Source organism: Melanostigma gelatinosum (assembly GCF_949748355.1).
Source record: "Melanostigma gelatinosum genome assembly, chromosome: 9".
Taxonomy (NCBI): Eukaryota; Metazoa; Chordata; class Actinopteri; order Perciformes; family Zoarcidae; genus Melanostigma; species Melanostigma gelatinosum.
Window position 1 is genome coordinate 377,270 of NC_136642.1, and position 15,231 is coordinate 392,500.

At 45.0% G+C, this 15,231-nt stretch overlaps 1 protein-coding gene across 4 annotated transcripts in view; it reads left to right on the top strand.

Moving 5' to 3' along the window:
* Nucleotides 1-15,231, top strand: part of col6a4a (collagen, type VI, alpha 4a) — a 55,927-nt gene that overhangs the window by 18,598 nt on the left and 22,098 nt on the right. For 3 of the 4 annotated variants that reach the window (XM_079275805.1, XM_079275807.1, XM_079275806.1), the window contains exons 3-15: nt 2,894-2,995; nt 3,726-4,334; nt 4,579-5,166; nt 6,169-6,735; nt 7,168-7,788; nt 7,953-8,513; nt 8,766-9,323; nt 9,876-10,454; nt 10,984-11,562; nt 11,638-11,993; nt 12,649-12,727; nt 12,875-13,020; nt 15,142-15,231. The exon at nt 15,142-15,231 is cut by the window's right edge and continues 3 nt beyond it. In XM_079275805.1, coding sequence (XP_079131931.1) covers nt 2,920-2,995; nt 3,726-4,334; nt 4,579-5,166; nt 6,169-6,735; nt 7,168-7,788; nt 7,953-8,513; nt 8,766-9,323; nt 9,876-10,454; nt 10,984-11,562; nt 11,638-11,993; nt 12,649-12,727; nt 12,875-13,020; nt 15,142-15,231 — 5,409 coding nt within the window. In that variant the 5' untranslated portion in view covers nt 2,894-2,919. The remainder of the gene's footprint in view (nt 1-2,893; nt 2,996-3,725; nt 4,335-4,578; nt 5,167-6,168; nt 6,736-7,167; nt 7,789-7,952; nt 8,514-8,765; nt 9,324-9,875; nt 10,455-10,983; nt 11,563-11,637; nt 11,994-12,648; nt 12,728-12,874; nt 13,021-15,141) is intronic. The other variant, XM_079275808.1, reaches the window with a different exon arrangement.

A 15,231-nucleotide genomic window follows, 5' to 3' on the forward strand; every position in this document is an offset into this window, starting at 1 on the left:
CAAGTCGTTCCCCCTCATGCTACGAAATCGGACCAATAGTAGCCACAGCATCACATGGGGCCGCGGATGGCCCAGCAGTCCATCCCTTAAACTCCTGACAACCTAGCAGTCGGTTACCCAATCATCAAATGACGCTGCGACCCCGTCCGCCAAGGGCGCGTCCTCGATGCAGCTCACGTCTGGGCCACCGCAACGCCATGGCTTTCTCGTTTCCCGTTCCAGGAGTTCAGCCCTCCTGCAGACACCCGTCCAACATCGGTTCGGCCATATCCAACGACGTCTTTAAACCCACAAATCCTCACATGATCTTGCCGACCAGCGCACAGGCTTATTTTGGGTGTCTGCAAGGCCCGGGAGCCGCAGTGGATCCTCAGCTAAGCCTCCCCAAATCTCCATCAACCATTCCTCAACACCCCAAACAACCGACGCAGGCTCGCTCCGGCCGAGGTGGGGGCCTAAGCTAGTGAAATATATAAAATTTGGGTCGTGGGTCCCGGCTTGTCATTAAGGGGTGATGGTGGGTCCTGCAGCCAGACCAGTTGAGAACCACTGCTCTAAACGACCATGTTATGAACGACATTACAAACAACAACGCTCTAAACGACCACGTTATGAACGACCACGTTATGAACGACCACGTTATGAACAACAACGCTACAACGACCTCTCCATGAACGACTTCTTCCCAAACGATACTAAATGTTAGCGGTTGACTCTTTTACTCCCCGTGAATGTTCACATTATTGGATGATGTTGTTCGAGGGTTACTTTAGTAACTTTAGTCTTATTTTACAACTATAGTGTTAAACAAGAATAATTTGGGTTTATGACCGTGAACAACAGACTTTGACTGATGTGAAGGAACACCGCCATGTTATAAAGGGCCAAGTCTTTTCCAGAAACATCGTCCCAGTCATGTGAGCTATTTACAGTCCAAGTATAAATGTGTGCATCACATCAGTGTTCATGAGTCTTTAGTTGTGTGTATCTAAGCAGGAGGTCAGGGTTGCACCAAACACACAAGACATTTAAAAAAGTTCCTCGTTCCTTCTCCACCTGCGATTTGTCCAGACTGTCTGCTGCTACAGATGACAGGAAATGGTCCTATTAGGCAGTAAGCGGAGGCAGCTGGAGCAGAGACGAGAGGACAGCGACAGTCTTCCGGCTTTTGTGTGGCAGCAATGGTTTGAATTCAGCAGAATTCTCAGGTCCAGAGGAGGAAGAAGAGGGAACATTATAGGAGTTATGAAGTTGGCCTCAGTGGTTGTGTTTCTGTTTCTCTTTTCCCTCTGAACAAACGCTCATGATGCTTCCCTGACGACGCCTACGTCTGTCTGTCTTAATGCGTTCTGCATCCATGAAACCTCAACAGAGGGTTTGAACATCCGTCTCTACACTCGCTCATCCAGACTCACTCACAAGCTTTGTGGCGTTTTTACAATGACACGCAGACCCGACCGCACCTCCGATCCTCCGATTCTCTTGCTCAACCTCAAATTTCAATGAACATGTAAACAGATACATTGGTGGAATATTTATTAAAATGAACATGTAAACCGATAATTATGAATATATTGGTAAGATCATTTATCAGATTCATCTGCAGCTATAAAATTTCAGCGGCCAAGTTTGAAGACAATCTTTTCAGATCTGAGGCCGAGTTCCTTCTGTCCTGATGACAGATGTTCACTGAGCTGATGGTCCAGATGTGAAAGCTGAAGTCAAGTCTCATTTCCAGAATTATTTATTTGATTGTTCCATTATATGTGTTATAGTTGGCGTATACTCGTTTTATTTATGAGGAGGAAATTAACTGTGATACAGACAAGAGACAAACTGTCCTCTACTTCCTCCTCTGTCCCTGCACTTCCTGTTATGAGCTGTGCACTGATTTACGTTCTACACGTGTCACTCAATGATTTATTCAGATGAATCCCAGCGCTGCAGTTATGGTGTCATGAGGAGATGAGTTCATGGACACATAATTATTTTAGAAGACGCCCGCTGTTCACACTCTTCACCCCTCAGCTGTCACTCAGAGTCTGACTCCAGGTTTATCTCTGAACACCGTTTACACTCAACTCTGTTTCTGGACTCAACGTCCAACCGTCATTGACAAATAATTATTTTACTCATTAAAAACCTCTTAGTTGATGAAGAAAACCCATCAAAAGCCATTAAACAAACACTTGAGCTTAAACAACAAACTATGTCGAACGTAACAGAAAACAAAAGCCCAACTTCAGTATTGTGTAATATAAGTGATATAAAGACATGTATTTCTTAAACGTGCTCTGTTTATTCATTTCTCATGAAATGAAGGTTTTTATCGGGTTCAACTTTAATCTTTCAAATTAATTGACTCCTTATTGATCTCTGGTTGACGTACCTAATCCTACCTTGAGTGGCATTTCTTTTTTTTCAAAATGTACCAAAACAAATAACATATCAACATGAAACAAAATATGAATCCAGCGTTTGGTAATCTGTGTTGTCAGACTGTTTCTCATCGTTAACCTGACGGCAGTTTAAAAGTAATCAGAACTCTTTTTTTGTAAAAGTCGGACCTGAAGACGTCTCCAGTGTAAGATCTAAATACTTCATTTTACAGGCTTCACTGAGAACTTTTCTTGACATCAGGGAATTATCTGAATATTTCTTCCACCACTAAATACTTTGGCGCTCACATTAAAGGTTTCAGTCAATTCCTCTTTCAAGTGGGCATTTCCCAAAATGTGCGACTTGTTTGTTGAGCAAGCCGCCACATGACAGCTCCGAGGTGTTTTCTTCTTGAGAAAGACCATAAAGTTTAGTAATGTGGAGTCACGGTGGGCGTGGCCTGTTGATGGGAAACAGATTCTCTGCATTCACTTCTCTTGTCGTTGTGTTGCAGAGAGAAACCCGAGAGCCGTTCAAAGCATGGAGGGCAGGCGGGGTCTCTTCCTCAGCCTCATCATGGCAGCCTGTTTCTACGGCAACGCCGCCCAGAAGACAGGTGGGTGTGATTATGCAGCTGTGACTTAACTTCCTGCATTCCAGCACATAGAGGATCATCTGTAGGACCAGCGTGTGTGGTACACCGTTACTAACCCGTCACCACTCTGTGATTTCTGCTGAGCACTCGGACACGAAGTCTTCTTCACCCTGTTGCATAGAACACATGGATATTACCATCTGGATGTTTGGGGAAAGAGGGAGGGGCCAGATAGAGAGACATTTACAGTAAACCATGGTGAAGCTTAAGCAACTAATATACTTAGTTTTCCTGCATGAAATTCTCGCAGAGTTTCACTGGAGACCATCGATTTTCTTTTCCAGTCACTTTGAGTCTCGTTGAGGAGTTTCTAGAAATAACCAAAGTATGAGAACACTGAAAAGCTTTTTCTGCAACCAGGCACATGAATGAAAGGTATGTCAAGTGTTTTAGTGAGATTGAGAAGTTAAAGGAGAGATAGAGTTGCATCAGCACTTCACTGTTCACTTCACTTTCGCTGCTCTTCACACTTTTGCATCCCAGAATGCACCTGAAGGTGCTGTCCACAAACTGTCCACAAGCTGCTCCCATTTCTCTTCTTGCACACTAACAACCCACCAGGTCTGTCTGTAAGTCACGCTGATGCTTTTCACCTTCTGGCTGACACGCTTTCCTAAGAACAAAGAACTGCTCTGTGCTGGGAGCTTTCCTCTGAACACCTCTCCGTGACTTGACAACCTTCCCCTCTCAGTCTGCACTCAAGAGGCCGTGGCCGACATCGTCTTCATGGTGGACGGGTCGTGGAGCATCGGCACCGAGAACTTCAAACAGATCCGTCGGTTTCTGCACACGCTGGTCAACAGCTTCGACGTTGGGCAGGAGCACGTCCACATCGGGCTGGTCCAGTACAGCTCCACTCCACGCACCGAGTTCCTGCTCAACACCTATCAGAGCAAGAAGGACATCCTCCAGTACATCAGCAGATTACCTTACATGGGCGGCGGCACCCACACGGGGCTCGGCTTGGACTTCATGCTGAACGAGCACTTTGTGGAGGCGGCCGGAAGCCGAGGGGGTCAGAATGTGCCGCAGATCGCCGTGGTGATCACCGACGGCAAATCACAAGACAACGTGGAGTCCCACGCTCGGGACCTGAAGAGAAAGGGAATTGTTTTGTATGCGATTGGTATCAAAAATGCAGATGAAGACCAGCTGAAAGAGATAGCCAATGAGCCGCACAGCCAGCATGTCTACAGCGTGTCTGACTTTGCGGCGCTGCAGGGAATTTCTCAGAGCATCGTCCAGACGATTTGCACGACCGTAGAGGAAGTCAAACGACAGCTCCTGCAATTGTCTCGAGGTAAAACGTGCAATAGCACACAGGTCCTGGTGATTCAGTGATCTGACTTAGATATTCCTTACATATATATATCCAGATAAATGATATCTATATCTATATCTGTCAGTCAGAAAAATCCCCTTGACTAAGAAAGCTTGTAAACCATAAGAATTCAGAGATGGTGGACAAAATATATTGTAAATGGGTATGCTAGAGCACACACAGCTTGTTTCCACATGCTGACTTTTTTCTCCCTTCTGTCCAGAATGTGCCAAAGCCACGGTGGCCGACATCGTCTTCCTGGTTGACGGATCTTCCAGCATCGGCATCAGTAACTTTCAGGAGATCCGGCAGTTTCTCCGTAGCGTAGTCAACGGCCTGGACATCGGCCCTGACAAGGTTCGGATCGGCTTGGCTCAGTACAGCGATGAAACTACAATGGAGTTCCTGCTGAAGGATCACATGAACAAGATATCCCTGCTGGATGCAGTGGACACATTTCCCTACCGAACAGGAGGCACGGAAACGGGTGAGGCCATCGAATTCCTCCTGAAGAACTACTTCACAGAGGGCGCTGGGAGCCGAGCCAAACAACGGGTGCCTCAGATCGCTGTGGTCATCACAGATGGAGACTCCACGGACGATGTGGTAGTGCCCGCCCAGCGCCTGAGGCAGCACGGAGTCATCGTGTTTGGCATCGGGGTCGGAGCAGCCAACCGGAAGGAGCTGGAGTCCATCGCCAACCGGCCTCCGGAGCGCTTCCTGTCCTCCATCGACAACTACCAGGCTCTGCAGAGGCTGACCGTAGGTCTGCTGGAAACTGTTTGCATCTCTGTGGAGGATCAGAGGCAAGGTAAGGCCAAGAGGAATCAGAGGAAAACAATTACTTGAAAATAGGTAATGTGTTGCAGTATTCACAAGCACCTGAAAAGTACCTTTAAGAGCAGCGAGAGGTGTCTTGCAACACATAACTGACTGAATGAAGACAAAAAAGTATTATTGTGCTTTCATGAAGTTGATTTAATAAGAGACATCGTGACATTTAGGCTGTATTCACAGCAAATCAGGCGTGGGGGTGATAAGCACAGAGTGGTGTCACTTACATGGACTATTTAACGCCAAGCCACTGCACAGTGATTAAGGTCTTTGGTGGTATCGCTCTGGATCACCGGTTATGTGATTGGCATTGGTGATTGGTTTTGTCCATAAGCCAGAGCTGGGATAACTGATTACATCACGAAGACATCAGGTCTCAGGTCAGATCCACCAGGCCTCTCTGTCTGGTGGATCTGACATTATACTGTGTTTTGAATAAATGCTCCTTTTGCTTGAAAGCATATATTTTTCCACTTATAACTTCAAGTGCTTTGAGCCCTCAGACAAACACATGAAGGCTCTGCAGTGATTAAGTTCCAAACATGTCGTGTCAGCGAGCATTAAGAGACATGTGTTGTTTGGAATGGGGACAGACTGTGTTGAACTTTAGTTTCCCACAGAAATGGTACACTCGCCGGGAAAAGGCCTAAAGATAAGGATTACTATTTGCTTCAAGAAAAATAATTTAAGCATCATTTGGAGTCCTTTTCTGTCTAGAAAGTATAGTTCATTTGGGATTTGCCAGCCTTTGCAACCTGTGAGAAGAACAAAAGTATATTTATCTACTATTAAGTACAGAGGTTCATACTAAATACTAAAAATATGAAATAATACAAAAATGAAAGTGATATCTCTTAATACAGTAACTTGTAGTTTGTGGGCGAGATGCAATCTGATCTTGACTAACTACGTTACAGTTTACAGAGTTTTTTCCATAGCAGCCGATCCTCTCACTGTTCTTTGGTTTGTTTTCTTTCAGCCTTGGCAGAAAAGTTTGCAGATATCGTCTTCCTGGTGGACAGCAGCATATCTCTGACAGACTTTCAGCAGGTCAGGACCCTCCTCTCGCGACTGGTCAATCAGCTGAACATCGGAGCGTCCAGTTACCGTCTGGGTTTGGCCCAGTACGGTCAAAATGTCAATGTTGAATTTCTTCTCAATGCTTATCAAACCAAAGAGGAGACTCAGAACTCTGTTAAGCGTTTCCGACAGCGAAGACTGCAACCCAACGAGCCTCGTAAACTGGGCCGCGCTTTGGACTTTGCCAGCACAAACTTTTTCACCAGTGAGGCAGGAAGCCGGGCGGACCAGGGTTACCGGCAGTTCCTTGTTGTTATAAGTGGAAAAGACTCCGATGATCCTGTGTATAGGGAGTCACGTCTGATGAAGTCCTCAGGAGTAACTGTGGTGGGGATGAGCCTCAGTCCGTCCGTGCAGGAGATGCGTCTCGTAGCGACGGCACCGTACGTCTACCAGTCCATCAGCAGCGTAGCCAACCTGAAGGCTATCTTTGAAAGAGAGGAGGCGGAGATCATTCGCACTGGAGGTTAACTACCTTTATTATTATCTATTAATCACTTGAGAAACTTGAATAAGTATTTAACCCCCTCTCTAAATTAGATTCAGATTCAAACTGTTTGATTACCTTGTTGTTAAGTTTATCTGTATACCTGTTTATTGTCCTCTCCACTGGCTCTTTCGTAAGTTTTAGACATTTCACAGGGCCATAGCGGTCAAAAGGTTCACTTGAGCAGACTCAACTTTGTACCCAGATTACCTGCATTGGTTTGCTGTAGCCCTCTACGTTTTCACCGGACGAGCCTCATTGAAACGAACGAGGGCTAAAGTCTGAACTCAGCAAGAAATACATAATGTAACAGATTGTCTAATGAAATGAGCTTTCATCTTTCATGTAGAAATGTTCAGTGAATTATGAATTGGTAATAAAGATTCTGTGATAATACAACTCTTTTCACAGATTGCAAAGCAGCCAAACTGGCCGACATCGTGTTCATCGTTGATGAGTCTGGAAGCATCGGAAACGACAATTTCCAGCTGGTGCGCACTTTCCTCCACTCGGTTGTGAGCGGCCTGGAAGTCAGTCCCTCTCGAGTCCGAGTGGGCATCGTTACGTACAACGACAAGTCCACAGCACAGGTCTACCTTAACTCCTTCAATGACAAGAACGAATTGCTGAAGTTCATCAAAATCCTGCCTTATCGTGGTGGCGGTACATACACTGGAGTGGCCCTAGAGTTCGCCCTGAAGAAGGTTTTCATCCCGCAAAGAGGAAGCAGGAGAGCAAAGGGTGTCCAACAGGTGGCGGTGGTGATCACAGACGGTGAATCCCAGGACAACGTGAGCACGGCAGCCGCTAATCTTCGTCGAGATGGTATCACCGTCTACGCAGTAGGGGTCAAAGATGCCAATGAGGAACAGCTGGTAGAGATGGCGTCTTATCCCCCACATAAGCACATGTTCATTGTGGACAGCTTTGCCAAACTGAAATCGCTAGAGCAGAGCATGCAGAAAATGCTGTGCCAGAACATCCTTCGGCAAGCAGTCTCAGTCAATACAAGAAGAACCGGCATCAAAGAAGGTCTGAACCAGAGTTTTGTGTTATAACTGGCTTTGTTGAATAAGTCTGAAATTATGTTTTAAGTCCAAATTGAAAGAGTAGAAAGCATTTATAGCATCGAACATTAAGTAAATTCATGAAAGGGAGAAAAATAACTCATAATATTTTTGCTTTTACTTTTCCAGGCTGTGTACAAACAGATGAAGCCGACATCTTCTTCCTGATTGATCACTCAGGAAGCATTTACCCCAAAGACTTCAAAGACATGAAGACGTTCATCATTGAGTTTCTACATACATTCCGTATCGGGCCACAACATGTCCGCGTGGGGGTTGTAAAATATGCAGATTCTGCAGATTTAGAATTTGATCTGACAACCCACTCAGATGCAAAGAAGTTGGAGAAAGCAGTAGAGGATATTAGACAAATCGGAGGTGGGACAGAGACGGGAAGAGCGCTGGAATTCATGAGCCCACACTTTGATCGAGCCATGGTAACTCGTGGTTACAAAGTCCCAGAGTACCTGGTGGTCATCACCGATGGAAAATCTTCCGATGAGGTCAAGGTTCCCGCAGAAAAACTGAGGGCGCAGGGCGTCATCGTCTACGCCATCGGGGTGAAAAACGCAGATGCGGTTGAGCTGGGACAGATTGCCGGCGACCCCAAGAGGACTTTCTTCGTCAATAATTTTGATGCTTTGAGGCCCATCAAGGACGACATCATCACAGACATCTGCTCTCAAGACGGTAAGAAAACTGGATGTTCTGTATGTGTCACACATTAGCATTGGACAGCTGATAGTAGAGCGGTGACAGGAAGTGAGGGTCCCTGGCTGGAAATGATTAATGGTTCGTTTTTGGTTCTTGGTTGATGCCGGCAACGCTTTGTTTTCGACATGAAATAGATATATTTTGTTATGATACAAAAGGGCCGCAGGTTAGCTCAGCAGGAAAAAAGAGGAACGCCACACTAACATGTCTGTGCTACTGTGTCCACAGCTTGTAAAGACACACCAGGCGACCTCCTTTTCTTGATTGACAGTTCTGGGAGCATCTATCCAAAAGACTACGAGAAAATTAAAGACTTCATGAAATCAGTCATCAGCAAGTCCGTCATCGGGCAGAACGAGGTGCACGTCGGTGTCATGCAGTTCAGCTCCATCCAACAGCTAGCCTTCCCCCTCAACCTCTACTACAGCAAGGAAGGAATGTCCAAAGCCATTGATGACATGCAGCAGATTGGTGGAGGCACCGACACGGGTAAAGCCATCACTGATGTGTCGCAGTACTTTGATGCAACCGGAGGAGGGCGTCCTGGCATGAAGCAGAGGCTGATAGTGATAACAGACGGTGAGGCCCAGGATGAGGTCAAAGGCCCCGCTGAGGCTCTGAGGACCAAGGGAGTGCTGGTCTATGCCATTGGAGTGGTGGACGCCAACACCACCCAGCTGCTGGAGATCAGCGGTTCACCAGACAGGGTCTATTCCGAGAGGGACTTTGACGCTCTGAAGGACTTGGAGAGCCAGGTAGCCTTGGAGCTCTGTGACCCAGAGAGAGGTATGAGGCAATCATTTCAGTGAATTTTAAGCTTAAAAGTTTGACACAAATTTCCCCTCTTCTTTTTTAAACTATAGACTCACATCTAGTATTCGGGTATTGAGGATTTACATTTGCAATCTGTCTTGTGGCTCAGTGTTGGAGCGGGTTGTCCTTCAATCAGCTCCACTCGTCCATATTCATGTGTCCTTGGGCATGACACTTAACCCCAAATTGCTTCCATAAGCTTCACATGTCTGAATGTTGTGTGAATGTTAGTTAGTCCTGCTGGGCAGGTAGCACATTGCATGGTAGAGCCTCCCATCAGTGTATGAATGGGTGTGAATGATGACAAGTAGTGTTAAAGTGCTTGGAGTGGTCAAAAGACAAGAAAAGCGTTATGAAAGTACAGTCCATTTACCATCTAGCATTTAGTTTTCTAGTTGAACATATAAATAAGACAGCTTTGATGTTTTTGGATGGCAAACAAGCGTATAAATATTGAGGTGATTCCTCCTCCTGCTACGTTTTCCTTTGACCTAATTCACTCTCTGTCCTTTTATCTCCAACCAGAGTGTAAGAAGACAGAAAGAGCTGACATTATTTTCCTGGTGGATGGCTCCACAAGCATAACCCTGAGCAAGTTCAGAAGCATGCAGAAATTTATGGCGTCAATGGTGAACCAAACCACAGTTGGCAAGGACCTGACTCGCTTCGGGGTCATTCTTTACTCCACCGACCCCAAATCTATTTTTACTCTGAAAAAGTATAACTCCAAACGAGACGTTCTTAATGCAATATCAGCACTGTCGTCCCCGTATGGAGACACCTACACCGGCAGGGCTTTGGCATACTCTCTAGAGTTCTTCAACGATGCACATGGTGGTCGAGCGGATCTCCAGGTTCCACAGATTCTCGTGGTGATCACAGATGGTGATGCTACCGACCGTAACAGTCTGTTGGCTCCATCCGTGGCGCTGCTAGACAAAGCGATCAGCGTCTTCAGTATCGGAGTCGAAGGAGCCAACAGGACACAGCTGGAGATCATGTCTGGTCACGACATGTCCAGAGTTTTCTATGTGGATAGCTTTGATGCCCTGGAAACTCTGTACAAGAATATTACTCATGTCCTCTGCAATTCCACCAAGCCAGGTAAGAGGCCAAAGTGTCATAGCACCTTTTCCACTCTGAATCTAGACGGGAATACGTAAATATTCAAAGCATCATTAAGAACCTTCTTTCTAGCTTTGCAAAGATTCATCGACAAACCAAAATAATACCACTACTCTCACTTGTCTTTCACAAATTGGAAAGTCACTGTATAAGATCACAGTATAATTGCAGTATATGCAGTTCAATGAGATGGTTTAGTGAGGACATTAATGTTAGCAAATATACAAGTAGCCCATTAAACAATGTCTTGAAGCATATCCGTCAATATTCTCTGCAAGAAAATAATTGCATCCTAGCAATTTCTTCATTGGGCTCTGAATGGGATTATATTATTTACTCAAGTGATTAACTTAGTGTTCATAGTGGCATTATGACATGAGTCAAGCGAAGAGCATGGAGCCTCCAACCACAGTGTTGAAATCTAGCAAAAATAAATTCAAATGACTGAAGTATATGGCTCGATTATTTCTGAGTAATGTGGATACATTTCCTCTCTTTGCTTCCACAGTTTGTGAGAAACAGCAGGCGGACCTGGTCTTCCTAATCGATCAGTCTGGCAGCATCAGCTCAAACGACTACACCACCATGAAGCAGTTCACCACAGGACTGGTGAACAGCTTCAAAGTCAGTGAAAATCTAGTGCGTGTAGGACTCGCCCAGTTCAGCAGCACTTTCCAAAAGGAGTTTTACCTCAACCAGTTTTACAGCGAGCAAGCCATGACCAAGCACATCCTGGACATGGAGCAGCTCGGTGGAGGCACCAACATCGGACTGGCCCTGAATTCCATCAGGGATTATTTTGAGGCATCTCTGGGCAGCCGAAGATCTACCGGGATCTCCCAGAACCTGGTGCTGATCACAGACGGTGAGTCGCAGGACGACGTGGAGGACGCAGCTGACCGTCTCAGGGCTGTGGGCGTCGAGGTGTTCGCCATCGGCATTGGAGACGTCCACGATCTGGAGCTCCTGCAGATCACTGGCACCCCAGAGAGGCTGTTTACTGTGCAGAGCTTCGGCAGCTTGGAAAAGATCAAACAAAAGGTGGTCGATACGATCTGCAAATCTAAACCCGTCAAAGATCCCAGTGGTGAGTTGAAAAGTGTTCTTTCCCTCCATATTCCTCTGGCTGCCAAAGGTAAAGACGTATTTCCCTTTGCTTCAGCCTGCAGCATCGATATCGCCATGGGATTCGATATTTCTCGGGGAAACCGAGCTCCCAACGAGATGCTGATCAGCGGCCACGCCAAGCTCCAGGCCTTCCTGCCAGAGATCGTCCGTTACGTTTCCTCGATACCAGGTCTGTGCTGCGTTGGTCCGGAACCCGTCAAGACCAACATCGCCTTTCAAGTGGTGGCGCAAGATGGACGCTCCCTCTATGACTTCAACTTTGAAGGCTACAGCAGCGACGTGGTGAATAAAGTCATGACCTTGACTTTGGCAGAGCCCACTTACTTCAACACCGCCCTGCTGAAGTCCTTCGGGAGGAAGTTCAGTGCCCAGTCCCAAGCTGGCGTGAAGGTGAGTCTGAGACACGTTTTAAGGTGGTATGGATTTCAGTTGGAGTGGCCGGTCTGGAAGGAGAAGAGAGTGTTTAGAGACCAGATGTTAGTCCAGCTACTGTTTCACCCAGTAAACTGTCTTCATAGCTGTTAAGTTCTTCCAGACAGTTTTCTGCTGAAGTGGAACGAACTGAGCAGCTTGACTCTGTAGCTCAGTCAGCCAGATATTTAAATGTGGAACGAGTTGTAAGTCAGCTGGAATAAATTGAAAATGAGTCCACTTGTAGTCCAAAATTAGACTGCACCTGACAACATTGGACAAAATTACTCTTAATTAATAGTTTAAACATTCTGGATCTCATTGTGACGACCTTTGATGCGAAACCACAAATATCCCGCCAATATGGGATTTAACAAACCATGAAATGTATAAACAAGTACGGTACAAGTTGGCAAGTCTTAGTCCTCCAGTCTGCTAGACCTTTGTTAGAAAGGTTTTTTTGGAGTTAGACTGATGAAAATACAGAGGATCCTGCTTTGATGACTCTGCTTTCCCTTGGTTTTATTCCCCGTGGTTAAGAAAATGTTGATGGATAACCATGTTAGATGTGTCTTCACCTTTACTTGAATGAATGAGATGTAGTCTTTAATCAGTCTAACATGTGACCCATCAGGTGCTGGTGATCTTCTCAGACGGACTCGATGAGGATGTGATGAAACTGGAGCAGGAATCAGAGCTGCTGCAACAGTCTGGTAAAACCTGGGATATCCAACATGACCACGATTTGCATTCCTTCTCTTTATAATTACATAATTATGTTTCCATTATCAAGTAGATTATGTAACTCCATTATGTCTATGTCTATAACTATATCTTCTTCTCTTGTGTGGTTTCTGTAGGGGTCAGCGCTCTGCTGACGGTGGCCCTGGAGGGGGCCCGAGACCCCGCCCAGCTGCAGATGGTGGAGTTCGGGCGAGGATTCGGCTACAAGCTTCCGCTCAGTGTCGGCATGCAGAGTGTCGGCAGCACCGTCCTCAAGCAGATTGTGAGTAGTTTATATTAGTGTTCAGGTACAACAACCATTTTATGTCCCTATGTGGTCGTAGTTTGCCTCTTTGTAGTGTTTTATGTCTCTATGTGGTCATAGTTTGCCTCTTTGTAGTGTTCTATGTCTCTGTGTGGTCGTAGTTTGTCTCTTTGTAGTGTTCTATGTCTCTATGTGGTCGTAGTTTGTCTCTTTGTAGTGTTCTATGTCTCTGTGTGGTCGTAGTTTGCCTCTTTGTAGTGTTTTATGTCTCTATGTGGTCATAGTTTGTCTCTTTGTAGTGTTCTATGTCTCTATGTGGTCATAGTTTGCCTCTTTGTAGTGTTCTATGTCTCTGTGTGGTCGTAGTTTGCCTCTTTGTAGTGTTTTATGTCTCTATGTGGTCATAGTTTGTCTCTTTGTAGTGTTCTATGTCTCTATGTGGTCGTAGTTTGTCTCTTTGTAGTGTTCTATGTCTCTGTGTGGTCGTAGTTTGTCACTTTGTAGTGTTGTATGTCTCTATGTGGTCATAGTTTGTCTCTTTGTAGTGTTCTATGTCTCTATGTGGTTGTAGTTTGTCTCTTTGTAGTGTTCTATGTCTCTATGTGGTCGTAGTTTGTCTCTTTATGGTGTTTTATGTCTCTGTGTGGTCGTAGTTTGTCTCTTTGTGGTGTTTTATGTCTCTGTGTGGTCATAGTTTGTCTCTTTGTAGTGTTCTATGTCTCTATGTGGTCGTAGTTTGTCTCTTTGTAGTGTTCTATGTCTCTATGTGGTCGTAGTTTGTCTCTTTGTAGTGTTCTATGTCTCTATGTGGTCGTAGTTTGTCTCTTTGTAGTGTTCTATGTCTCTGTGTGGTCGTAGTTTGTCTCTTTGTAGTGTTGTATGTCTCTATGTGGTAGTAGTTTGCCTCTTTGTAGTGTTTTATGTCTCGATGTGGTCGTAGTTTGTCTCTTTGTAGTGTTCTATGTCTCTGTGTGGTCGTAGTTTGCCTCTTTGTAGTGTTTTATGACTATATGTGGTTGTAGTTTGTCTCTTTGTAGTTGTTTTATGTCTCTATGTGGTCGGAGTTGGTCTCTTTGTAGTTTTGTATGTCTCTATGTGGTCGTAGTGTGTCTCTTTGTAGTTGTTTTGTGTCTCTATGTGGTCGTTGTTTGTCTCTTTGTAGTTGTTTTATGTATCTATGTGGTAGTTGTTTTGTGTCTCTATGTGGTCGTAGTTTGTCTCTTTGTAGTTGTTTTATGTATCTATGTGGTAGTTGTTTTGTGTCTCTATGTGGTCGTAGTTTGTCTCTTTGTAGTTGTTTTATGTATCTATGTGGTAGTTGTTTTGTGTCTATTTGCAGCTATTTTGCACTGTGAAACATTTACATCTTGTAAATTACATCCACAGCATAAATAATGTAACAAATGTCGTAATTTCAAGCTAAACCTTCTTTTTACGGAACGCAACCAAGTTTTTTTGTTTTGTTTTAAAGTACAACTGTTATTTTGGAGGAAAGACGTTTTCCTCTAAGCATAGTTGAGATGGCAGTTTATCTGCATGGACACAGAGTTGGCCCCGAACCCTTTAAGTACCTGACCCTTAGGGCCCCGCATCTGTTCAGTAATCCATCTGGGATCTGAGCGTTGATGATGAAGTGATTTTCTCTTGAAGAGAGGAATCTCTGCAGGTTTTCTTGTCGTGACGCGTCTGAATGGAGACTACTTCAGGGTAGAAAATATGTTAATTACTCACCGTGTTAAAAACCAGTTAACTCATCACACCTTCCAATGAAAACCTTCTCCTATTGAACGGCGTTGTTTAAAAACCTTCAGCCGGTAGAGATAATTCAGTATTCATGTCTTTACAAAGAATAAAAACAAGCCTTCAGTGACTTAAATCTTTTGTCTTATTCCAGATTGTTGTTTGACATTAACACCTGTTATAGTTAAGTTAATTTAAGTTATAAACATCAAATGGTAAAGCCAGAGTTCAGTGCATATTTCATGGATTTTAGTGAGCCGTTTATTTTACTGGCCAGTAATCTTTAAAATTTACTTGTTTTTCTCTTCATGGTTTTGACTTTGTCTTCTGTCCTCTGTTCTCTGTCTTCTGTTCTCTGTCTCTGTCTGTCCTTTGACTCTGTCTTCTGTCTCTCTGCAGGACTCGGTGTCAGACCGGGAGTGCTGCAACGTCATGTGCAAATGTTCGGGACATGAAGGCGTCCGAGGCTCTTGGGGCCCCCCGGGGTCA